We start from the raw sequence: 26,968 nt of genomic DNA on the forward strand, positions 1-26,968 counted from the left end.
GGTTCCTCTGGGGCAGAGATTGGGAGACTACCATTTTCACTCTCCTCCTCCAAAGCTGAACGGAAAGCTTGCAGGGAACAAAAGCTACTGAGAGCAAACCAGAGAGGATTACTCAGCCTGGCCCCCGGCAAGGGCAGGGCAATTCTACCTCGGATAAAGACATTTGAGAACCAGTGCAACGCCCTCCCCCAGAAGATCAGCACGAACAGCAAGCCAAGGCCAAGTTTACCGATCAGTGAGAACAGCAGAACTCCAGCACTAGGGGAATACAGCACATAGAATTCATGGCTTTTTTCCCCATGATTCTTTAGTCTTTCAGAGATAACGTTTTAAAATTTTCTTTATTTTTTCTATTTTTTTTTTTAATTTTTCTTTTTCCCTTTTTCAGCCAACATCTTATCCCTTTTTTAAAAAATCTTTTTTTTTTTTTAATTTTATTTATTTGACAGAGAAAGACACTGAGAGAGGGAACACAAGCGGGGGAGTGGGAAAAGGAGAAGCAGGCTTCCCGCGGAGCGGGGAGCCCAATGCGGGGCTCGATCCCAGGACCCTGGGATCATGACCTGAGCTGAAGGCAGATACTTAACGACTGAGCCACCCAGGCGCCCAAAAAATCTTTTTTAATTTTCATTTTTAGAATCATATTCTATCCCTTCATTGTAGTTAACCTTATTTTTCTGTACATATATAAGTTGTTATCTCTTTAAAATTTTGGGATACAGTTGCTTCTAACAGACCAAAATACACCCTAAATCTTTAGTGTATGGCTTTGATCTAGTCTCCTGCCTGATCACATTCTCTCCCTTTTTTTAAAAATTTTTTCTTCTTTCTTTTTTCAACCAACTTCTTATCAATACCTTTTATAAAATCTTGTATAATTTTCATCTTTAGTCATATTCCATCCCTTCATCATATTTGCCCTTATTTTTGTACAACTATAAGTTTTTCCTTCTTTAAAATTTTGAGAGTCAGTTTCTTCTAACAGACCAAAATATATACACCCAAAATCTAGTGTGTGGCTCTGATCTGTTCACCAGCCTGACCATATTCTTTCTTTTTTTCTTTCTTTCCCTTTCTTTTCCCCCTGCTTTCAGGTCTCTTCTGATTTCTTTAGTGTATATTTTTCTGGGGTCGTTGTTACCCTTTTAGCATTTTGTTCTCTCATTCATCTGTTGTCCTCTGGACAAAATGACAAGATGGGAAAACTCACCTCAAAAAAAAAGAGCAAGAGGCAGTACCAACTGCCAGGGTCCTAATCAATATGGACATTAGGAAGATGTCGGAACTAGAGTTCAGAATGACGATTATAAAGATATTAGCTGGGCTTGAAAAAAGCATGGAAGATACTAGAGAATCCCTTTCTGGAGAAATAAAAGAACTAAAATCTAACCAAGTCGAAATCAAAAAGGCTATTAATGAGGTGTAATCAAAGAATGAAGGCTCTACCTGCTAGGATAAATGGGGCAGAAGAGAGAATTAGTGATATAGAAGACCAAATGATGGAGAATAAAGAAGCTGAGAAAAAGAGAGATAAACAACTACTGGATCACAAGGGCAGAATTCGAGAGATAAGTGATACCATATGATGAAACAATATTAGAATTATTGGGATCCCAGAAGAAGAAGAAAGAGAAAGAGGGGCAGAAGGTATATTGGAGCAAATTATAGCAGAGAACTTCCCTAATTTGGAGAAGGAAACAGGCATCGAAATCTAGGAGGCACAGAGAGCCCCCCTCATCAGTAAAAATAGGTTAACACCCCGACATCTAATAATAAAACTTACGAGTCTCAGAGACAAAGAGAAAATCCTGAAAGCAGCTCAGGACAAGAGGTCTGTAACCTACAATGATAGAAACATTAGATTGGCAGCAGACCTATCCACAGAGACCTGGCAGGCCAGAAAGGACTGGCATGATACATTCAGAACACTAAACAAGAAAAATATGCAGCCAAGAATACTATATCCAGCTAGACTGTCATTCAGAATAGAAGGAGAGATAATAAGCTTCCAGGACAAACAAAAACTAAAAGAATTTGCAAACACCAAACCAGCCCTACAAGAAATATTGAAAGGGGTCCTCTAAGCAAAGAGAGAGCCTAAAAGTAACATAGACCAGAAAGGAATAAAGGGTGTATCTAACAAGAAGATCTAACAGTTGTAAGTATCTATGCCCTTAACATGGGAACAGCCAGTTATATAAGCCAATTAATAACAAAATCAAAGAAATACATCGACAACAATACAATAATAGTAGGGGACTTTAACACTCCCCTCACTGAAATAGATCATCTAAGCAAAAAATCAACAAGGAAATAAAAACTTTAAATGATACACTGGACCAAATGGACTTCGCAGATATATTCAGATCATTCCATCCCAAAGCAACAGAATACACATTCTTCTCTAGTGCCCGTGGAACATTCTCCAGAATTGATCACATCCTAGGTCACAAATCAGGTCTCAACCAGTACCAAAAGACTGGGATCATTCCCTGCATATTTTCAGACCACAGTGCTTTGAAACTAGAATTCAGTCACAAGAGGAAAGTAGGAAAGAACTCAAATACATGGAGGCTAAAGAGCATCCTACTAAAGAATGAATGGGTCAACCAGGAAATTAAAGAAGAACTAAAAAAAAAAACCAACTCATGGAAACATGAAAATGAAAATACAACTGTTCAGAATCTTTGGGATGCAGCAAAGGTGGTCCTAAGAGGAAAGTATGTAGCAATACAAGCCTTTCTCAAGAAACAAGAAAGGTCTCAAATACCCTAACCCTACACCTAAAGGAGCTGGAGAAAGAACAGCAAATAAAGCCTAAACCCAGCAGGAGAAGAGAAATAATAAAGATCAGAGCAGAAATCAATGAAATAGAAACCAAAAGAATGGTAGAACAGATTAACGAAACTAGGAGCTGCTTCTTGGAAAGAATTAATAACGTTAATAAACCCCCTGGCCATACTTACCAAAAAGAAAAGAGAAAGGACCCAAATCAATAAAATCATGAACGAAAGAGGAACGATCACAACGAACACCAAAGAAATACAAACAATTATGAGAACATATTATGAGCAACTATATGCCCGCAAATTAGACAATCTGGAAGAAATGGATGCATTCCTAGAGACGTATAAACTACCAAAACTGAACCAGGAAGAAATAGAAAACCTGAACAGACCCATAACCAGTAAGGAAATTGAAGCAGTCATCAAAAATCTCCCAACAAACAAGAGCCCAGGGCGAGATGACTTCCCAGGGGAATTCTACCAAACATTTAAAGAATTAATACCTATTCTGAAACTGTTCCAAAAAATAGAAATGGAAGGAAAACTTCCAAACTCATTTTATGAGGCCAGCATTACCTTGATCCCAAAATCAAAGACCCCATCAAAAAGGAGAATTACCAATATCCCTGATGAACATGGATGCAAACATTCTCACCAAAATACTAGCCAATAGGATCCAACAGTACATTAAAAGGATTGTTCACCACAACCAAGTGGGATTTATTCCTGGGCTACAAGGTTGGTTCAACATCCGCAAATCAATCCATGTTATACAATACATTAATAAAGGAAAGAACAAGAACCATATGATCCTCTCAATAGATGCAGAAAAAGCATTTGACAAAGTACAGCATCCTTTCTTGCTTAAGACTCTTCAGAGCGTAGGGATAGAGGGTACATACCTCAATATCATAAAAACCATCTGTGAAAAACCCACAGCGAATATCATTCTCAATGGGGAAAAACTGAGAGCTTTCCGACGAAGGTCAAGAACATGGCAGGGATGTCCACTATCACCACTGCTATTCAACAAAGTATTAGAAGTCCTAGCCACAGCAATCAGACAACAAAAAGAAATCAAAGGCATCCAAATCGGCAAAGAGGAAGTCAAACTCTCACTGTTTGCAGATGATATGATACTTTATGTGGAAAACCCAAAAGACTCCACCCCAAAACTGCTAGAACTCATACAGGAATTCAGTAAAGTGGCAGGATATAAAATCAATGCACAGAAATCAGTGGCATTTCTATACACCAACAAGACAGAAGAAAGAGCAATTAAGGAGTCGATCCCATTTACAGTTGCACCCAAAACCATAAGATAGCTAGCAATAAATCTGAAGAGGCAAAGAATCTGTACTCAGAAAGCTATAGAATACTCATGAAAGAAATTGAGGAAGACACAAAGAAATGAAAAAATGTTCCATGCTCATGGATTGGAAGAACAAATATTGTGAAAATGTCAATGCTGCCTAGAGCGATCTACACGTTTAATGCAAGCCCTATCAAAATACCATCCACTTTTTTCAAAGAAATGGAACAAATAATCCTAAAATTTGTATGGACCCAGAAAAGACCCTGAATAGCTAGAGGAATGTTGAAAAAGAAAAGCAAAGCTGGTGGCATCACAATTCCGGACTTCAAGCTCTGTTACAAAGCTGCAGTCATCGAGACTGTATGGTACTGAGACAAAAACAGACACATAGATTAGTGGAACTCAGTAGAGAGCCCAGAAATGGACCTTCAGCTCTATGGTCAACTAATCTTTGACAAAGCAGGAAAAAATGTCCAATGGAGAAAAGACTGTCTCTTCAACAAATGGTGTTGGGAAAATTGGACAGCCACATGCAGAAGAATGAAACTGGACCATTTCCTTACACCACACACAAAAATAGACAAAATGGATGAAAGACCCAAATGTGAGATAGAAATCCATCAAAATCCTTGAGGAGAACACAGGCAGCAACCTCTTCAACCTCAGCCGCAGCAGCTTCTTCCTAGAAACAATGCCAAAGGCAAGGGAAGCAAGGGCAAAAATAAACTATTGGGACTTCATCAAGATAAAAAGCTTTTGGGGGCGCCTGGGTAGCTCAGTTGGTTAAGCATCTGCCTTCAGCTCAGGTCAAGATCCCAGGGTCCTGGGATCAAGCCCCGCATCTGGCTCCCTGCTCGGTGGGAAGCCTGCTTCTCCCTCTCCCACTCCCCCTGCTTGTGTTCCCTCTCTGTGTCTCTCTCTGTCAAATAAATAAATAAAAACTTTAAAAAAATAAAAAAAGATAAAAAGCTTTTGAACAGCAAAGGAAACAGTCAACAGAACCAAAAGACAACCAACAGAGTGGGAGAAAACATTTGCAAATGACATATCAGATTAAGGGCTAGTATCCAAAATCTATAAAGAACTTCTCAAACTCAACACCCAGAGAACAAATAATCCAATCAAGAAATGGGTAGAAGACATGAACGGACATTTCTGCAAAGAAGACATTCAAATGGCCAACAGACTCATGAAAAAGTGCTCAACATCACTCGGCATCAGGGAAATCCAAAACAAAACCTCAATGAGATACCACCTCACACCATTTAGAATGGCTAAAATTAACAAGTCAGGAAATGACAGATGTTGGCGAGGAGGCAGAGAAAGGGGAACCCTCCTACACTGTTGGTGGGAATGCAAGCTGGCGCAGCCACTCTGGAAAACATTATGGAGGTTCCTCAAAAAGTTGAAAGTAGAGCTACCTTATGACCCAGCAATTGCACTACTGGGTATTTACCCCAAAGATACAAATGTAGTGATCCGCAGGGGCACCTGCACCCCAGTGTTTACAGCAGCAGTGTCTACAATAGCCAAACTATGGAACGAGCCTAGATGTCCATCAATAGATGAATGGATAAAGAAGATGTGGTATATATATACAATGGAATTTTATGCAGCCATCAAAAAAAAAGAAATCTTGCCATTTCCAACAATGTGGATGGAACTAGAGGGTATTATGCTAAGCAAAATAAGTCAGTCAAAGAAAGAGAAGTATCATATGATCTCACTGATATGAAGAATTTGAGAAACAAGACAGAGGATCATAGGGGAAAGATGGGAAAAATGAAACAAGATGAAACCTGAGAGACAACCATAAGAGACTCTTAATCTCAGGAAACAAACTGATGGTTGCTGGAGTGTTAGGCAGTGGGAGGGCTGGGTGGGCTGGGTGATGGACACTGGGGAGGGTGTGTGCTATGATGAGCGCTGTGAATTGTGTAAGACCAATGAATCACAGACCTGTACCTCTGAAACAAATAATAAATTATATGTTTTAAAAAAAATTTAGATAGTAGGAAGGGATGAATGAAGGGGGGGAATCAGAGGGGGAGATGAAGCATGAGAGACTATGAACTCTGAGAAACAAACTGAGGGTTTTAGAGGGGAGGGAGGTGGGGGGATGGGTAAGCCCAGTGAGGAGTATTAAGGAGGGCACGTATTGAATGGAGCACTGGATGTTATACGCAAACGATGAATCATGGAACACTACATCAAAAACTAATGATGTAATGTATGGTGACTAACATAATATAATAAAATAAAATTTAAAAAAAAGATTTAAAAGACACATGAATTGTAATAATTGGAGCATATTTGGATTCTGATTTGAACAAACAACTACTAAAACATTTTATGAGCTAGTTGCAGAAATTGGATCACTGACTGGATATTTTTGTTAAGGAATTATTAATATTTTAGTTGTAATCATGGCATTGTGGTTTTATTTTTATAGTAGTCCCTTTTTAAAGATATATACTGAATTATATACAAAATACTAGGTCTGGGATTTGCTTCAAGAGTTATGGCAGGGATTTGGATGAAACACAATGGCTATGGGTTGGTAATTACTGTTTCTGAGTAATATTTATGAATTTGTTAGACTATCCTCTTTACTAGAGAACTTTAATATCTGAAATTTTTCTTAAGTTAAAAACAAAAAACACTTAGGTATCCTGCAGATAGCTGGTGTCATGGGTTAACTGGCAGAAGTTTGAACAGGGAGGGGTAGTTGCTAGGGATCACTGGACTTGAGTGAGGAGCCCTATCCTGCTGGGTTTCTTTATAGGTTTTTCAGAGCAACAACATGAGTATCCCACTGATCCAACCTGCCCCCAACATTTTTCTCTCCCTATTTGTTTATTAACATCATACTAATGTTATGAACCTAGGGTTCTTGAGAAAAGGAATGAGATTGTACACACTTATCTCATACTGGGTCTTGATCACCCATATATCCTTACTGAGGGACTACCATCTGGGCCCACTTATTTCTCACGGCTTAGAAAGATGAAGACCTCTCAGGGAAAGAAATTCCAGGGTAATTTTTAAAAAACATTGTTTCTTTTCAAAGACATTTTTTACCCCTAAATCAATGGAAAATAGAAAACATTTGTCAAAAGTGTTTAAAGCTTATGCTGAGTGGAATAGTTCTGAGAGCACAGCACACCCAGTGGAATACTTGTTTATGCTCACAGCCTTTTAGCAGTCGAGGTGTGTTAAAGACACCCAAAACAATATGTGAGTTTCAAAATTCGCTTCACTTCCCATCAAAACATAATGTATTTTTTTCTCACGGTTGACTTGGACAAGTTATAGTCTTTACTCTCATCAGATCAAAACTTATGTTTCCATGTCTCCTCTTAAAACTCTAATCCTGCAGAAATTACTTCTCATTTCACTGTGAAATAACCCTAGATACTTGATGTTCCATTTTGTAGCTTACCAGTCATGAATTTCAGACCTCTTTTAGGCACATGGAGGAAGGCTTTTGACTTAGCTTTCCCAGACAGGAGTGTGGAGAAGAGATTGCCTGTTTGGGGCCAGTCACAAACATTGCAGTGTCTGGTGCAATCCTTGACCAACAGAGGAAGAGGGAGACCCCTTCTTATAGATGAAGAAACTAAGGCATGAAGACTGAGTAGCCTGGACCATGTTGTCTCTGGAAAATACATATGTTCTTTCTCCTAAACCAGGCTATCTCTTTCAGGTATATGTTGTTTCTGCCCTGACTTGCATTGAAATAGGCACATTTTTCAGTTAATTGGTGATGCCAACTCACAGAAGGTGCATTTTTGTGGAGAGATGGCAAAATCCAGTCTCATAATGAGTTAAAGGCCAGCATTTTAGGGCAGTTAGCTGATTTTAAAGGATGCTGACATTTCCCAACAAAATACAGTTGAACTTTGGTCATTTCCAAGTATTTGATGTCCCGGTAGCCAGAATGGTCCAGTCCACATTGTAATACACTAATGACTGAGTGGTAATAGGTTGTGTTTATATCCACCTATTCATTCCCACTGTTTTACAGAATATCTTGAATAATCAGTCAGACTCTTGTTTCTAGTTAATATGATACAGTTTGGATATATTTGGTAAGGGCCTGATTGTTGTAAATTCATCCAAATAATTTCATGTATTAAAGACTCATACTATAGTCTGTCATCCTGGATTCAGTGCTGAATTTTTAAGTAGATTATGTCAATAGCGAAGGATATACTAGTTATCCCTGGGTTACTCCCCGATGAGTGCTACCCATTACACACCTCCAGAGAACCCCTACACAATCCTATCAGTGGCCTGTGGGCTTGGGGTTATTTTTCACATAGCAGGTGATATTTTGCACTAAGCCATCTACGTTTTTATTTACAAACACTGTAGGTTTGCAGTGTTTTCTTCGATATCTGCAATTTTGGTAACTGTCACTAGTAAATGTTATTGTTACTTAGGGTAATGTAAACAAAACAAAAAAAGCCTTAGTTAAACCTTGGATATTATATATATATAATCAGCCATTTGTACTTATTTCTTTCAAAATAATTAAAGAGACATAGATTCATTCATGAACAGCAGACAGAAGATGCATCTGTAGCAATATTTAAAATACATGAAACATTTAGGTATAGTAATAATAATAATAAGCTCTATTCATTTATTGAGGGACTCATCTGTTCAGGGCCTTCCAGGCCATTTACATTCTTTATCACTTATCCCTACAGCCATCAGAGGTCGGAATCAGAGGGAGCTGGGGCTCTCGGTGGTCATTCAGCTCAGAGGGTGGGGGTGGGGCGGGGGGGTTGCAGGTTTAGTCTCGGCTTTCCCTTAGTCCAGAGTCTGGATCTTTGCTCTCCTGCAGCTTCTATCTGTGCACGGAGTGCTGCCTTCTCCTGCTAATCTGTTTTAATCTGTTTTTATATTTCTCTGTTTATTGTACTCTATCTCTAGCTTTCTAGTCTTTCTGTATCAATTAGAGTTCACCTTTCTGCACTTTCCTAGTATCCCTCTGATCTTCTGGCTTCTGGAGCTTAGATGGTGGGTATAAAACTTACGACTCTGAACCTTGATTTCTACATGCCCTTTTCTAGTCCCAGACCCTAGGCTGTTCTTGACTTGGAGAAGCCCCATAAGCAGTTCTGTGTAAAAGAGCCCTTCTTTGTTTTCCTTGGGGCATAGAGTGAAAAAAAGGCAAAGCTCAAAGTAAAACATCACATAGCATTTTCCTCTTCAGTGTGTTCCCCTCTGTCAGTATGAGAGTTTACTTCTGTTTCATTTTGTAGTTATAAAATCCTCATAAGCCATTCTCTATCTGCTCTTTAAAATAAATAGATTAATTAACAGTTTTATGATCCCTGTTTATTTCTAGCAACTCTAAATAACAGGCTTAAGAAATAAATGGTGTTTATTTAAAAATGGATATATTACCATGTTTTCCTTCTTAAAGATTTATGTGTCCTTAAATATTATATTTTCAAAGTAATGCCTAAGTAGTAAATGGCCAAAGAAAATAAGCATCTGGTTACAATTTGATCCCTTTCTTGCCAGTCCTTAGCTGTTATTTGATGATTCCAAGTCATAATCTTTTTTACTGAACTGCCTAAACGATGCCAGTATAACTCATCCTGCTTTTTAAACTTACATACAAAAATTCCTTTCTGAGATTTTGTGCCAATTTCTCACCTGTCCTGTTGGCTATCCTCATTTGCCAGAAGCTCTCTCTTCTAATCAGAATTATTTTCTCTTTACAAGAAGGGCTTTAATCTGCATTCTAGCTCTTCCTTCTCCTACTGATGTCTAATCCAAAAGAAGTAATCTACTTTCTTCTTAAGAAATAGAGTGCCTGCATCATTTTAACTGCTACTAAATCTGGCTTAAAATTGGAATATTATGGATTCTTTCTTCAACTGAAGTTACTATAGCAATTATCTCTTAACCATAATTAGGTAGAAGGGAGCTTTTATGATGGAATGAATACTAGGCTCAGAAACAAAGACCTGATTGCAAACCCAGTCTTGTTCCTTGCTTAAAGTAGTGAGAAAAGTTACTTACCTTCTCTGAAAATCTTGGTTCCTCTTTTATAATTTGGGGACAATCAAATTAGATATTTAATTCAAGTGGATTTTGTAGGATTTAGTGATATGAGACTGCCTGGCACTTAATTTTTTCACTGCATAAAAAACGTATTAACATTTACTAAGAAACTTTTACAAACTATAAAAAAAGAAATTAAACCCCCTAGTGGTAGGTAAAGAAGAAAGATGTGAATTCAGTTAACCAATTCACAAGAAAAACAAATTATTAAACATTTGGGAGAATGTTTAAACTCATAGCAATTAAATACATTCAAGAAGCATTGAGATGTCATTTCTTTTATTAAATTAGTACCGATTAAAAAAGACTTAATGGTGATGACATTGCCAGTTGGTACAGCTCATTGGAAAAAATATGCATCAAATTATAATAGTATTTATACTTTTCAATCTAGTAATCCCATTTCTATACTTTTCAATCTAGTAATCCCATTTCTGAGACTCAATCCTAAGGGAATATTCTAAAATATGGAAAAAAAATCTGTAAACATAAAAATTATTTGTTGATTATGATCTTAATAAACTTGGAAACAACTTAAGTTTGTAATGGATTAAGTTCAGATGAATTATTTTGCAGCTATTAAAATAAGAGTAAAGACTTACTAAGCAACATGGAAAAATGTTTATATCAGAAATATGCACATATGATCATTGATATAAAAAATGAATCTTAAAACTATATAGAAATAGATCCAAGTGACAATATTTTTAAAAGATTTATTTATTTGAGAGAGAGAAACAAAGTCAGGGTAGAGGGAGAGAGAGAGAGAGAATCCTCAAGCAGACTCCCCACTGAGTGCAGAGGCCAACGCAGGGTTCAGGCCCACAACCCTGAGATCATGACCTGAGCCGAAATCAGGAGTCAGACACTCAACCAACTGAGCCACCCAGTGCCCCTAGACCCAAGTGATAATTATGTTAGATTATTATAGTATATGTTTTTTTCTTTTTTCCTGTTTCTCCAAATCTTTTGTAAGGTAATACTACTTTTTTTTTTAAGGTAGTATTACTTTTAGGAGTAAAATTAGAATTTAAATCTAATGTATTCAGTCTGAAGAAATATTTATTGAGTGCTTATTATGTGTGTGGAAAATCTGCTATGACATTTTGAGTCTAAAAACATGCCAGAATCTTTCTTCATTATTTACTCTAGGGCAATAAAAAAAGCAAAAAAGAATGTGCTTAGTGGACTATTTAGAATAAGTAGTTCATATACAACCTAAGATTTAAGGTGCTATTGTGTGTCACCTAAGCGTTTAATGTGAGGCCGTCAGCCCAACCACATTAAATGTAATGGTGTTCTGTCTCACTATAGCCATCTGCTTTAGGACTCATTCCAAAATTAACTTACTGGCTTACTCGGGTCATTCCATGGAGGAATATGGGATCTCAGTGATATATTGACCAGAACATCAGTGTGGGCAAGATTTTTAATAATGCATCTGAAAGCTACGTGTAGAGGTAACTGGATTGAAGTAAGCTTTAGACAAGGTCATTTGCCAAGAATTGTAGCATTTTTTTTTGTTGTTGAAATTTTTACTGAAATAATTGTAGATTCACTTGTCATTATAAGAAATAATGTCAAAGATTGCTTGTGCATTTGTGCACTTTGCCCAGTTTTCCCCAATGGAAACACTGTACAGAAACATTCTACGGTGTCACAACCAGGGTATTGACATGGTACAGTCCCTCCCATCTTACTCACATTTCCCTAGTTTTATTTTATTCCTTTGTGTATGTGTGTACACATGTATTTCATTCCATACAATTTTATCACCTGTGTATGTTTGTTTCTACCACCACAGTCAAGACACTGAGCAGTTCCATTAACATCTCAACCAGGATCTATCCTATTGCCCTGTTATAATCACACATCTCTCCCCTCTCCACCACTCCGAGCCCCTGGCAACCGCTACCCTGTCCTCTATTTGTAAAATTTTCTCATTTCAAAATGTTGCATACAATGGAACACAATAGAAAATCCAGAAAATAAACCCACAAGTATATGGTCAGTTAATCTTCAACGAAGCAGGAAAGAATATCCAATGGGGAAAAAAATCTCTTCAACAAATGATATTGGGAAAACTGGACAGCAACATGCAAAAGAATGAAACTGGATCACTTTCTTACACCATACACAGAAATAAATTCAGAATGGATTAAAGACCTAAATGTGTGACCTGAAACCATAGAAATCCTAGAAGAGAACATAGGGAGTAGCTTCTTTGACATCAGCCATAGCAACTTCTCTCCAGATAGATCTCTTGAGGCAAGAGAAACAAAAGCAAAAGTAAACTATTGGGACTACATGAAAATAAAAAGCTTCTGCACAGGGAAGGAAATAAACAACAAAACTAAAAGGCAACCTACAAAATGGGAGAAGATGTTTGCAAATGATATATCCAATAAAGGGTTAGTATCCAAAATATATAAAGAACTTCTAAAATTCAACACCCAAAAAACAAATAGTTCAATTTAAAAATGGACAGAAGACATGAACAAACATTTCTCCAAAGAAGACACACAGATGGCCAATAGACACATGAAAAGATGCTCATCATCACTTGTCATCAGGGAAATGCAAATCAAAACTGCAAAATCAAAACAATAAGACCACCTCAACACCTGTCAGAATGGCTAAAATTAACACAAGAGACAGCAGGTGTTGGCGAGGATGTGGAGAAAGGGGAACCCTCTTGCATTGTTGGTGGGAATGCAAACTGATGCAGCCACTGTGGCATTTCCTCAAAAAGTTAAAAATAGAACTACCTTACGATCCAGCAATCATACTACTGGGTATTTACCTAAAGAATACAAGGACGCTAATTCAGAGGGATATATGCACCCTTATGTTTATAGCAGCATTATTTACAATAGGCAAGATATGGAAGCAGCCCAAGTGTCTGTCGATTGATGAATGGATAAAGAAGAAGGGGTATCTATATACAATGGAATATTATTCATCCATAGAAAAGAATGAAATCTTGCCATTTGCAACAACAGGGATGGAGCTGGAGATATAATGCTAAGTGAAATAAGTCAGAGAGAGGCAGAGACCATGTTTTTGTTCATAAGTGGAATTTAAGAAACAAACAAGCAAAGGGATAAAAATAGAAAAAGACAAATCAAGAAACAGACTCTTAATTGTAGAGAACAAACTGACAGTTACCAGAGGGAAGTAGGGGTAAAAGATGGGTTAAATAGGTGAAAAAGAAAAAAAAGTTGTATAAATGAAGTTCTATAGTATATAACCTTTTGAAGTTGGCTTTTTTAAACTCAGCATAATTCCCTGAAGATTCTTCCAAGTTGCATGTATCCATAATTTGCTTCTTGTTATTGCTCTATAGTATTCCATAATAGGGATGTACCACAGTTTGTTTAACCATACCTCTGGGCCGATTCCAGTTTTTGGCTATTAAAATAATGCTGCCAGAAACATTTGTATACAGGTTTTTGTGTGCACATGAAGTTTTCGTTTCTCTGGTCTAAATGTCCAGGACCGCAGTTGCTGGATCATATGATAATTACATGTTTTCAAAGAAATTTGCTAAACTACTTTCTAGAATGCCCATACAATTGTATATTCCCCCAGAAATGTATGGGAGATTTTGTTTCTTTGCCAGCTTTTCGTGCTGTCCTGGTAGCCTTATTTTGAATCAAAATTTGGGACAGTTTTCTTTACCTCAACTAACCAAATAGTTTTGGTAGAGACCCATGTGGGATGACTAGATTTAGAAAAGAAAACCACATTAGGGCATATCAGAAGCTGTCTCTCCCACCCGCCACCCCCACCCCTCGCCAGAATCATTCACTTAACTCTTAATAGACTACAGAGTAGGTTGGTTTGAGATATTTGGCCCCTTTAGTCTCCAGATAACTAACCAAAAGGATTCAGCTCTCCTTTTGTAGCTGTTAGGCCCACTCTCCTTTATCAATATCAGGAAATAGGACTGGACATTGTTTCTTTCTCCCTTGTTTGATAATCTTCTAGAATAAAAATGTCTTCTAGAAGAAAAAATATTTTTATATGTATTTTTAAATACCCTAGACCAGTGTCTTCACTTTGCACTGGTCTGGAAATGAAGATGCTGGATTAGGAGTTAGAAGACTTGTGTTTGAGTCCTTATTAGCTGTGTCACTATAAATAAGTCAGTTACCCTTTCTAAGTTTGCTCGGCTGCATAAAATGGATGGACGAGACCAGTAGCTCTCAAACTCTAACATACCTTAGAATCACCTGGAAGACTTAGGAAACCAATTGCTGGGCCCCATCCCTAGAGTTTCTTATTCAGCAGGTCTAGAATTGGGGCACAAGAACTTTCCTTCCAACTTCCCAGGTGATGCAGTGAAGCTGGTCCAGAGACAGTACCTTGAGAACCACTGGGCTAGATTATGCTAAAATACCCTCTGGGCCCAACAGTCAATACCATCCTTTAACCCTCCCCCCCCCCCGAAAGAAAACCCTCAAATTTGCTTTCTGGTGAAACTAGTTTTGCATTTGTCTTTTTTTTTTTTCTTAAGTGATACAGATATATGGCAGAATTTAATGCCACCATTAAAAAATATCATAGAAGAACAGTCATTGTCATGGGAAGCTTACCACAATACATTATTAGGCTTAAAAGAAGCTATATATTACAAAACAGCATATATAGAAACACATAAAAAATGGTAGTCTGGAGAGATCTAAAATGTTAATAGTTATTGCTGTTAAAATTTTATTTTCCTTTTTTTGTGCTTTTCTGTGTTTTCTAATTTTGTCTATAATTCATATAATCATTAACCAGTTATTGAAACAAAAAAATTGAGCAATACAACTCTCAGTTTCTCTTAAGTTTTATTTTATTTTATTCTCTATGTTTTAATAATTGCAGTAAAGAACGTGTTGAATGCCATCCAACAGAAGTAAGCTGTTCAGGTATGAGATAAAATTGTCCAGGACCCTTTACAAAGGCAGCTATGACCCTCCTTAGCCCTTTCCCTAAAAAATTTGGTAAATCACCTTGTGCCTTCTTCCTACTTGGTCTGGCCCCAGGACCATGCATTACAGCATTGCGTTACTGCCTACTTAATATGTTCATGACACTTTGCCACTGTTAACTGGTGGGAATCACAGCCTCGGCTTCACAAGCTAGCCTCTCCCACATCCTTGACAGTAGGGTCAGAAAGCATTTTATCTGGCATGTTTCTTGCTTGCTTGCATCTCTCTTAGAAGAATTAATATTTACAAGTAAAATAGGAATTTAAAAATGCCTAAGCAGCCTGAAGTAAGATCTAAGCAGTCTGAAATACTAAGTCTGTTTAGATGGCAGAAAGCAGTCATCTGCTATAGAAGGGGATTTTGTTTAGCAGGTGGGTTCAGGTCCCCACCCAGGATTTCTAATTGTACTGATATCCCATATTGTCTTACTCAACACTCATGCATGTCAGTAGTAAGAAAGATAGCTAAGAACGAGCATATCTTCCTTGAAAGATGACTTTTAAAGTGGTTTTGCTGCTAAATGTTTGAATTAATCAATACTGGAGAAAAAAACTCCTCTGTTTCAGAACTGTGGGAACTCTGGTTCTGACTAAACTTGTGTGGTCCGAGGCCTGTCGCCAACGGCCGGCACGGTGGGGTTTCTGCGACCCCATGTCCACGGCTGCACCTGTAACCGCGGGTTCCCTCCTGCCACCTTCTCTGCGGTAGATATTCCATAGGAATTAGAAACTCAGAAGACTTTTTGATTCGTGAGTGGTGGTGTATTTTATTGTGGTGGCACTGTTTTATATCATGCATTTGAAAACCCACCCAGAATTATTTATTTTAACAAATACATGTTGTGCTTGAGGCCGTATATTTTTATGTGATACCTAAAGACTACTGCTGTCTAAATGTTGGCCCCATGCGTTTGCTGTCATTAGGCCAGGGCCTGGATTTGCTTTCTAGAATGGGAAGCTTCAGTAATGGCATCCGAACTCCTTGTTCATGACAATGCCAGCAGTATTGGCCACCGTCCCCTTATTCTGGAAGAACTGATGAGAATTTCATGTCTGGAACCTACTTGCTTTGGTGAATAGGATCAAGATCCGGTAACTGTTGAATCAGCCCACGTTTGCAGCCCTATCTAGAGATGAAGGGGCATCAATCTTCCTCTCTCCCCCACATATAACCTCTCTTCTGATACTCGACATACTGCTGGCTTTCCACCTAGATGTCCACTGCAAAACAGCCGTGCCTGGCTTACCTGCATCCCACGTCGATGAAAATCGGCAGGCATTTTATGTATATGGAAGTTATCACAGTGCATCCCTGGCTTAGAGAAAATACAAGGTCAAGGTTTCAAATAACTCCCAGATGTCCATCTTACTACATTTTCCTACTTTCTTTTTTTTTTTTTTTTAAGATTTTATTTATTTATTTGACAGAGAGACAGCGAGAGAGGGAACACCAGCAGGGCGAGGGGGAGAAGCAGGCTTCTCACTGAGCAGGGAGCCTGATGCGGGGCTCGATCCCAGGACCATGGCATCATGACCTGAGCCACCCAGGCACCCCTTTTTCCTACTTTCTGAAAGCTCTTACAGATTTTGTGCAGTGTGGAGTTGGAAGGGTGCACTGATGTTCCCTTAGTCTAGAGTTTTGGTCCACAGTTAAGTAAATACTTAACTGCTGTCATTTTAGAGGGACAAGCTCTTCTTCCTCATTGTATTGTTTCTCTGGTCTTTTGTTCCATCCCCCCTCTTTGCTAATCCTTCAGCAAGCCACCGTCCTTCAGGAGGAAAAAGTGTTTGCCACACTGTTCCAGGCCAGCTTTTTGCCGCCCCATCAGCACAATGTTCATAATCAGAGTAAGAACGATCTCTCTCAAGGTACTGCCTCAGAAATGTACTTCCTTTCATAACCCAAGAATAGTTTTTTTCTCCCGGCAGGCATTCGGCACCCATCTTAAACTTATCCCACCTTATTAGAATCATCTCGTTCCTGGGCTGTCTCCCCCGCTGTCATGTTAGCACCCTGAGAGGACGCCTCCTGTGTGTGCTCTGGGACTGGCACAGTCACTGGCACCTAGACAACACTTCATGACTCAATGAGTTGAATGAATGAAGCCAGCCTGCCAGCCCACAGGAAGGAATACCTTCTACTATCTGTCCCACTCGAAAAGTGGAGGCCAGGTATTACCAGCATGGACCAGACCCATGCTGTATTTACGAGTTAGCAAAAATTGCTTCATCTTATGATTTGACAGATGCTTGAAAAAGTCATTTTCTGATATTTTTATATTTACATTTATATTTTTTTATTTTGTCCATGAGGTTTGATTTTAGAAACTGTTGTATAATATAAAGTATAAACTCTCTTTTTCCATGCCATTAAAGCATTCTGTTTCAGAACCTAACTTTGAACATGAGCCATACCTACACAAAAATACATATTGAAGGCATGGTTTTATATACTTATTTTTTTAAGTCTACAGTACCCTTTAGAAGGAACATTTGGGTATGGCTGTGCTTATTAAAGAGTCTTTTAAAAATTTAAAATTAAAGAGTCTTTTCTAAAGCTTACAAGTATTACGAAGTTCACATTTTCGAGTATTTTCCAGTTTTATCTGTCTTGTTAACACACCCCAAAGCACTTAGATAGCCTTTTCTTTTAATGCTAATGTTATCTTGTGCAGCCTGCCTTGACGGCATATTTTTTTACTGATTGAAAGTTCAAATCTATGTTGAAGAATTGAATTTAGTAATATGAATGTGTTAACTAAGATAAAAGAACACTAAGAAGTGTTTTAACATATTATGTAAATGTATTGAAGCATTTTAAACTTAACATCTGGTCAGCTATCACATCAGCCTAGCCCTGTTTGTTGTGGTTGAAGAAGATTGTTTTTCGGTGATCACTCAAAGCAGAGACATTATTTTCAGACATCTTAACTTCCTCTCCTTCTTCCTGTTCCCAACTGTCCAAATTCAGGTGCACAGAATACGGAGACTCAAACCTTATAGCCAACAGGAAAGAGACCCTCTTTGCCTTGTTTTTAATAATAATATATACTTCTGTAACTATATGTTCCAGAAATGTAAGCTGTAGCTTTACTTTCCAGAATAAAACTAAAAAGATGAAATACAAGGAGTTTTCCCAGTGTAATGAAACAAAATTATCCTCAAAATAAATGGCAGTTAGGGAAAGCAATTTTTGCTGTCATGGATAAAAGCTAGAGAACACAAAATCAGCATTTGAAATATATTAACTCACAGTGTTTTAAATAAAAAGAAGCTAAAATGCATTGTATAGTACCTGTTCCCAAGGATGATTGCAGTTTCTTGTTGTTAAGTCCTGTAAAATACATTATGTACTTGGCAGGCAGAACTATGAAAACCAGAGATGAAAAAAGACATATTAGGTCAAATTTTAAAGTTTTTCTTCTCTTGGGGGGGTGGTGTACGGCGCCATTTTGCATTATTTAATCAGCTCAGTCTCTTATGCACCTGTTCCATCCCAAGTTCATATTCACAGGCATGCAAAAGAAGATAAATCTTTGATATTTGAGGCAATAATGAAGATTAAAAGTCCCCAAACCTCTGCAGTTTACCTCATTCATCTGAAAACTTCTAGTGGGAAAGGCATGTATTGAGAATCAAAATTTCTTCCTCAGTCCATGATTGCCACGTAATAGCTCTGTCTCCAGCGCAAGTCACTTAATTTTTCTGAGCTTCTGTTTCTTCATTTGCTTTATGTAAATCACAGGTTTGTGGTGAGTCCAGAGCAGTCCAAAGAGGCTTCCTATGCTATGAAGTGTTTTACAAGTGTTGGCTAGGTCCCGTTATAATTCCCATTTTGCAGATGAGGAAGGGCTGAGAGAGGCTGCTGACCAGTTTGTTGAAGGTCACATGGCTGGCGAATAGAGATCTAGTTTTAAGATCCTGTATCTATAATGTCGGTATTTTTCAGCATCAGTACTATTGACATTTTAGGACCGGTAATTCTTTCTTGGGGGTCAGGAGGCTGTCCTGTGCATCATAACATGTTTAGCAACACCCTTGGCTTCTATCCCCTAGATGCCAACAGCATTCCCCAATTTATGATAACCAAAAATGTCCGCAGACACTGCCACGTGTCCCCTGGCGGGCAAAATCACCCCAAGTTGAGAACCACTGGTCTGTGTGATTCCAGAGCTAAAGTTATTAACCACTTGTATGATGACATTTATCAGTATTATCATTATTCTGAGTGGTTTCTGGTTGGAATACTCCATGACATAGCAATTTTCAGAATTAAAAAGGAGATAACTGGTTTTCATCCATGGTTTCTCTGTTTCTGAATATGAACAGTGGCATTGTCTTCTTTGGAAGGTCCCCATGAACTGTTCTTACAGAGGCAGGGTCACCTGACGGAGACACTATCCACAGTGAGCCAGAAGTCAGACTGAACAACCTTCCCCTGTAATTCTGTGACCATCCCCTCAGGGGCCCCACTGCTGTCTCTTGAACTGCCCCTTCTCGTCTGGTAGGTGCATGGGCTCCTATCAGCCGAGAGGCATGGAAGAGAAACACACGTATCTTCATAACCATGATCCCATTTAATCTTCACAGTAAGCCCTTGAAGTTTGTATCTGTTGTCTGCGTTTACATTTTGTTTAGGAATCTTAACCTTTCTTCCTTGCCTGCTCCTTCAACTTTGGTGTTCTCATTGCAGAACCTGATATAGAAAACTCAGCAGGAAGCTGATATGGAAACTCAGCAGGTGCCTTTCTCACCAGCACTGTAGGAAGAGTAACATCCTTCTGAATTACTCAACATAAAGCAGATGCTTTCTGCCCTGCGTGACTCTTCCTTTTTCCTTTCCCCTTAACAGGGATCATTAAATACATGCCTCCTTTGACTGCATTTGGGGACTTAAGAACCAGCTGTCCAAGAGTAGAATGTATTTATTTCTGTGGCTCACTCTCCCCTCCCCAGCCCCACGCCCACAACAAGGCCAAGCATGAGCTTGCCAGTCCTCCCACACTTCCCCATCTTTGTCGCTAATCTGCAGTCTGCTGTCTTCCTGATACAGGCACACTTCCCAACTTATTATCACCTCTGAACTAAAACTTTCTAAACTTCTATGATTAGCTTTATTGTTTGTTTCTCTGTGGTTTAAAACTATTGGGAAAATAGATGCATTTGATCTGGGCCTCATTCAATTTGTAGGTAGGCCTGTCTGAATTATTTTACACACTAAGTTTTAAGATCAGTTGCTACTGACAAGCACAATAAATATAATTGAATGTGATGAAAAGCATCGGCATGACCTGAGGAGAGGCTAGCCGTGAGGAACTGGACTTGCCCAGGAATCTTCAGGACTCGAAATTCTGCTCAAGGAAGGTCCAAAACAGTAGTTGGAACCAACGGGAAAGAGGACTGGGTCACTTCAGGGCAGTGCAACCTGAGTGTCAATTAAAACTTTTATTTATTTATTTTCTTTAAAGGGCATGTGAATCATGTTAATTACTACATGGTTCATTAAAAGAGGAGTAATTGGTTCCTGCTGTAAAATGGCAATGTCTGCCCCGACGAAGAGTCATTTTTCTTTCTTAGATCAGCTTGCATCCTTGTTGACCAGATTTACCTGATTATGAGTTGATGTGCGTTTAGCCGTTTCATCATGTTGTATAAGTAAAGCATCATGGGTTTTCTTTGCTTCTCCAGGTGGCCTTTTTGAAGATGTAACCGTTGGTTGGAGCCAAGGCACCCTCCCTGGCATGCAGCTCTCCAGGCCGGAGGCCAGCGTTCTGCATGGCGGGCAGTCATCACAGACGCAAGAACCCGAGCTCCAGAATAAGAGTGTTGCATGAAGTTGAGAGTTGACTTGTTGGCATATTGTCTCTAAGAGAAGAGTTCACTTCAAATCTTTGAAGAACCAAGGCTGTGAAGAAAGTTGTAGTCGCAGAGAAGTTATGTCTCTGTTTCCCACTGAGAGGAATAGCCAAATATGTGCTGTGTCAGCAGCACCTGGGAGGGTATTTGCTCCTGGAGTCCCGTCTGTCCTTTGGGGGATGGAGTGAGGGACTCCGTTGGTGGAACTGAATGTTAACTGCTATGCATCCAGGCAGGTAGACTTAACAAACTTCCCATTCAGTTTGCTGGAAACAAATTTTTAGAAAGAAAAATAGAGAATTTTGTATACCTTATTCGGAAGAGATGCTCTGTGAATAAATGTGTGTTGAATGAATGATTAACAAATTGAAGGTTTTCCTGTGTATGCAGACCTGCACTTGTTCCTTTTGTTCTTTATTTCCTTTACCAAATACTATTGCCTATCCACAAATAGACCTCGCCGGCCTCCTGTTACAGAAGTATCTTAGTCCCTGTGTGCCAGAGCACCTGGAGAGGAGACCATGGATGGAGAAGGACAGAGCTAGAGGGAATCCTACAGAGCACGGGTGAGCTGCTGATTTCACAGAGAAGGTTCGATCCTCGCCTGTCGTCACCGGCTCCGGGCAGAGCTGGAACGGGAGCCGGAGCTGGGCAGATCTCCTTTCCCACTCTGCAGTCAGGAGAACCATCTGCATGTAAACTGTACTGGCTGCTCATCCAGCCTGTTGGCGTTCATCTGAGCCTGCAGACCACCTAATACCTCTCTGCGCCAAATACTCGGGGTTTTACCTCCCCTAATTTCCTAACACTCAAAACACCGGTGTCCCTCAGACTTGTGCTTTGGTGAACTTTTTGTTTCACCGAGACGCTTGCCTGCCAGCATCACAGCATGGTGGGGCACTCCTAATCTGTCACCAGCAGACCGGCCGAGGAATAAAACCCATCTGTTTGACCCTGCAGAGTCCCTTTATTAAGCACAGTTGGAAACATGGAAGATCTCAGTGATATGTCCAAGACACATGCCAGAGACAAGAATTAGTTGGGCTTCTCGTAGGCTACTAAGCTCCCAAACAGCAAGCTGATTTTTTGTGCTTTAGATTTCTAGCTGTCCATATAGAGCAGGATCTCTCAACATCGGCACCATTTACATTTGGGGCCTGGTGATTGTTTGTCTTGGGAGACTGTCCTCTGCTGTGGGGAGGAAAGATCTTTTTCCCTGTACCTTTCTAGGTTCAATGGCTGCAGTTTACAAATCAAACTGATAAAAGATTAACAAGAAAAAAAAAACAATTTAATTACATACATCCACACAGGAGTTTCACAAAGGAATGAGACTCAAGGAGGTGTTCAGATAATTGAGGTTTATATACCATCTTAGGCTAAACAAAGAAAAAAGAGTTTTGGGCTTCTTGGCAAGGGAGGCAAATTATAGGAAGGTGAGGGAAGGAAATGTATGGTAATAGGGTTGTCTTGTTATGCAGATAAGAGTTGCTCAGATGATAAGAGTTGTCTCCCAGAGTAGCTCTCTTCCTGGTACAGAGACTTCTTTACAAATGGAAATTTCCTTTATAAATGTAAATTTCATTTGCAAAAGAGGACATTTATACTTTATTTTTAGGCATTTACATGGAGGTAAAGAGCTTTTTCTGCCTCTGTCTTTAGCTCAAGATAATACTTATATCACAGCGGTGGATTTTGCGGGGACATAGTCTGGTACCCTTCAGTGCACTGAAGGATATTTAGCAGCATCCCTGGGCTCTACCGACCAGATTCCAGTTGTCCCCCTACCCCAGTTGTGACGACTAAAAACATCAGCAGACATTGCCCTGGTGTCCAAAATCGACCCCAGTTGAGAACCACTGCCTTAGAGAATGAAACAAAATTTGGTGACTACGTATATTTGTGTGTTGCCACTGACACAGCTGTTACCAAATCTAGGTCTTTTTGTGGCATGTGGTCTGGCCTTAGTATACCATTGGTTTCACAAATGAATGCGTTAATGATGAATACTTTTGTGTGTGAATATTTCTTAAGAGTTCCGTTTGTATTGTTGGAGACTGGAATCAACTCAATGAAGCAGAGTTCAGTCTGCATAAAAGAGAAATGTCTTCTGAGATAGCCTTTCTTCCTCTGGAAAAGAAAGCAGCCGTGACTGTGTTTGTTTGCATTTTGGATGGTGAAGGTGCTCATGGTTCAGGACAACTCTACCACTCAACAAAACCCAGCTAGAAGAGTGTTCTAATTTGCTAACCTTGTCTGCATAAAATCAAGTTGAGTCAATAGTTAGACCCCTTCTCGCTCTGAGTCTTAGGAGGAGCCAAGCCACAGAGAGCTAAGCACAGCTTCTTCCTGATGGCACAGGTGGGGAAGGGAGGTGGAGTGGCTGTGAGAAGCTCGGAGGGAGGGCAGGAATAAGAGCAGGTCAGTCTGTTTCTCTCTCTCTCTCTCTCTCTCTCTCACACACACACACACACACACACACACAGATTTCTTTCCGTAGACTGCAGTTACTGTGTGAAGTTGCATCTGTTGTGCAACTTAAAATCTTGCCGTGGTGAGGTTCTCAAGCTCAACAGGTTTCCACTGGCTCTCTTAGGGTTCGGAAGGGAGGTGTGCCCCAAGTAAGCTGTTAACATCTAAGCACTGGGTAGGTCTTGAGGGTAACGTGTAAACCTGTAAGAGTCTTCTTCTTTAGGGCCACAGGGAGTGGGGAAAGGAGGGAGAAGGGAGCCGTTTTATTTCATTTTTTCTCTTTGCTAAAAAGAAAAAATTGCTTCTCTCTCTCTGAGAAGGAGAGACAGAAATTTCCAGCATTAAAGAGATTTAGTTAAACCACATAAGGAGGGCTAGAGAGAATTGAAGCAGGCTGTACAAACTCATTGTTGGCCCTTGGAAGTCATTCCACATTAGTCTCCTGTGTCTTATGAGTACAATTCTGGTATCTATTCAGTAGCAGTCCTAGATAATGGTAACACAGAATTTTGATATACTATTAAGAGTTGCAAAAAAAAAAAAAAAATCAACCAGGGGTTAGCCAGCAAAAAGAGGAGAGGACATTGTGGGTAAAAAAAATGTTCACTATCGTCAAGTGAGTAATTCTATGCATGACACTACTGATGGTCTTTAACATTAAGTACCTCATGCAGTGCTCTCCAGGAGTTTGTGAGACAGGTGCTGGCATTTTCCCATTTTACAGATAGTTTTACTCTATCTGTACTTTACCCAGACAAGAGAGCCACTTGTGCAATTTGCCTCAGATGGTCAGAGAACTCTGAGTAAGAAGCCTCTGGATGAAAGAAGATCAAACCGAATAGATATAATGAAGCAGGTTTTTTTCTTTTTTTTTTAAAGATTTTATTTATTTATTTGACAGACAGAGACACAGCGAGAGAGGGAACACAAGCAAGGGGAGCGGGAGAGGGAGAAGCAGGCCTCCCACCGAGCAGGGAGCCTGATGCAGGGCTCGAACCCAGGACCCTGGGATCAAGACCTGAGCCGAAGGCAGACGCTTAACGACTGAACCACCCAGACACCCCATGAAGCAGGTTTTTTAAATAACTGGGAATAAGGCAAGAAACAGGGCAAAAAAAATACCATGTAGTATTTGAGAATGATTGAAGTTAAGGAAAGGTACAGGTAAAGTAAAAAAGAAATTAGAAACCCCAGAAATAGTAAAAATCCAAATGACAGCCAAAATAATAATAATAACAGGTACTATTTATTGTTAGCCATATCCCAGGTCTTGCTCTACGTGCTTTCATGTATTATCTCTCTTTTAATCCTCAAAATAATCCTATGAGGGAATTCTTATAATCCCTATTCATATGTGAGGATGCTGAGGGGCCAGAGGGTAGGTGGATATTTCAGACACACAGTAAGAAGCAGAGCTGGGTTTGGAGCACAGGCACCTAACCATTATTCCATTGAACCTCCTGGATACCAGTGATGGAATTAAAACAAGAAAGAAAGAGAAGGTGGGGGGGGGGGCGCGGGGGGGGGGAAGGAAGGGGCAAGAAAGAGGGAAGGAAGGAAAGAAGGAAAAGGAAAAGGAGGTTGACAAGGACCAGAGCCATATTAAAACACCAAATTTCCAATCCATTTTGGATATCTGAAAACTGCTGTAAATTAGTGTTTCTGTGAACTCATTCTTACCTAGTATAACAACAATAGATAGACACTGTTGAAAACTTCTATTGGCCACCCGTTTTGGCAAACCGATCTCTAATAAGTTTGTTCATTTGATGTGTATTTATTGAAAACCTACTATCTGCCAGGTGTAGTTGTGAGTACTGCAGATAGGATCAAAGTCCCTGCCCTTAATGAGTTTACATTCTCAGGAGGGAACAGACAAAAAAATATTATGTTTATATGTGAGGTTAAATGCTAACAAGGTTAAATGGTTTTGTATGATGGATAAAGCCAGTCTAGTTGTTGTCCCTGGGACATTTGTTTTTGTCCTTAATGTATAACAAAGATTAGTTGGGACCCACATTTCATTATAATTCAGGAATGTAAGGATGACTGGTATATCTTAGTCTGTAGTTAGAAAAGCATTAACATTTATCTTACACATCAGAGGGATGGTTCCCACTAATTGCTTATCTAAGAGTCCTACATCTTCTTAAATACTCAAGAGCTCTCAGTGTGACATAATATAACAATTTCTCTTTGCCTCTTGAGATTCTTCAGGCTTTTATCTACTGAACCAGAGCTCATCATCATTCCTTAATCTGGGGGGAAAAGTGGGAGGGAGTTACATGGAAATAAGTTCTTTTAACAGGGTAATTTCCCTAGTTTTAAGAGGAATGATAAACACTTGCTTAAAAGAAAATTTTATTTTATTTTATTTTTTTAAAGGTTTTATTCGTTTATCTGAGAGAGAGCTCGCGAGAGCACACGTGCAGGGGGGAGGGGCGGAGAGAGATGGGGTGGAGGGACTTCCGGCTGAGCAAGGAGCCCGTCATCACAGGCTGAGATCATGACCTGGGCGGAAGGCAGACGTTTAACCGACTGAGCCACCCAGGCACCCCTTAAAAGAATATTTTAGAAAGCATCACACCTATACCATACTATTCTTTTTAAAATACGGTTTCATTTTCATTCAGGAATAGACTAAACCAGCTCGACCTCAAACTTGTTACAGATAAAGTAAGAAACCCATTTTCGGGGCCCCACCTATATGCTAGTGCCCTTTGGCTACAAGGTGCAATGAACAGAGTGCAGGGTCTGCCCAGACCCACCTGTGACCTTCCACAGCCTTTCTAGTCAGAATGGGAATTGCTGACAAGAGGACTCCATTTCATGTTCCAATAAAAATTTTTCCTTTTATCTTATTATGTTTTGGAGGAAAAAAAAGAGAAGGATTCGTATTGCCATAACTTGTTTATACACACTCTCTTAGTGTCCTGGTTACAAATTTCAATATGTATACCAAAAAGACCCAAATCAGGGGCACCGTAAGTGGGTAACTTCATTTAAAACTTAATTTGGAGTTTCTGGCTGAACCTTTTCTAAACTCAAGAAAAGAGCTCATTACTCTATGCCCAAAACCTTCCAGGCCTGAGTAGGCCATGGCAGGCTTTCTGTAGACTTAAGCTAGAAAAGGAATTGTAGAAACAAAGCACTTTATACGTGCTCATAAAATAATGAAATCTGTTTCTTCACTCAGTCTTTGGAAACCCGTGCTTGGGAACAGGAACAGATCTCTCTGACATACCTCCCCTTCATTTCCTACCACTCTCCGTGCCCCTCCCTGAACAGTACCATTTTTAGGAAAATGAGCCAGAAGTGCTGGTTACTCTTGTATTCCCTTCCAGACTCAAGACTTAAGGGTTGTGGCCTCTTCATTTGAAACTGTTGGAGAACAAGAATTCTTGTCCCCTCAAAGAGACTTCTAGCTGCACTAAGAATCAAATTGACATGAGACAGATTAACAGGAGAAAATCAAAT

General features: G+C 39.4%; 1 protein-coding gene across 1 annotated transcript in view; it reads left to right on the forward strand.

Moving 5' to 3' along the window:
• The window catches only part of UBE3D (ubiquitin protein ligase E3D), a 154,217-nt gene extending 132,245 nt beyond the window's left edge, over positions 1–21,972 (forward strand). The window contains exon 11 of the mRNA XM_088023923.1: positions 20,852–21,972. Coding sequence (XP_087880049.1) covers positions 20,852–20,872 — 21 coding nt within the window. The 3' untranslated portion in view covers positions 20,873–21,972. The remainder of the gene's footprint in view (positions 1–20,851) is intronic.
• Positions 21,973–26,968: the final 4,996 nt, after the last annotated feature.

This window comes from Eumetopias jubatus, unplaced genomic scaffold, assembly GCF_037043125.1.
Source record: "Eumetopias jubatus isolate StellerSeaLion01/CBP00866 unplaced genomic scaffold, mEumJub1_p1.0 scaffold_6, whole genome shotgun sequence".
Classification (NCBI taxonomy): domain Eukaryota; kingdom Metazoa; phylum Chordata; class Mammalia; order Carnivora; family Otariidae; genus Eumetopias; species Eumetopias jubatus.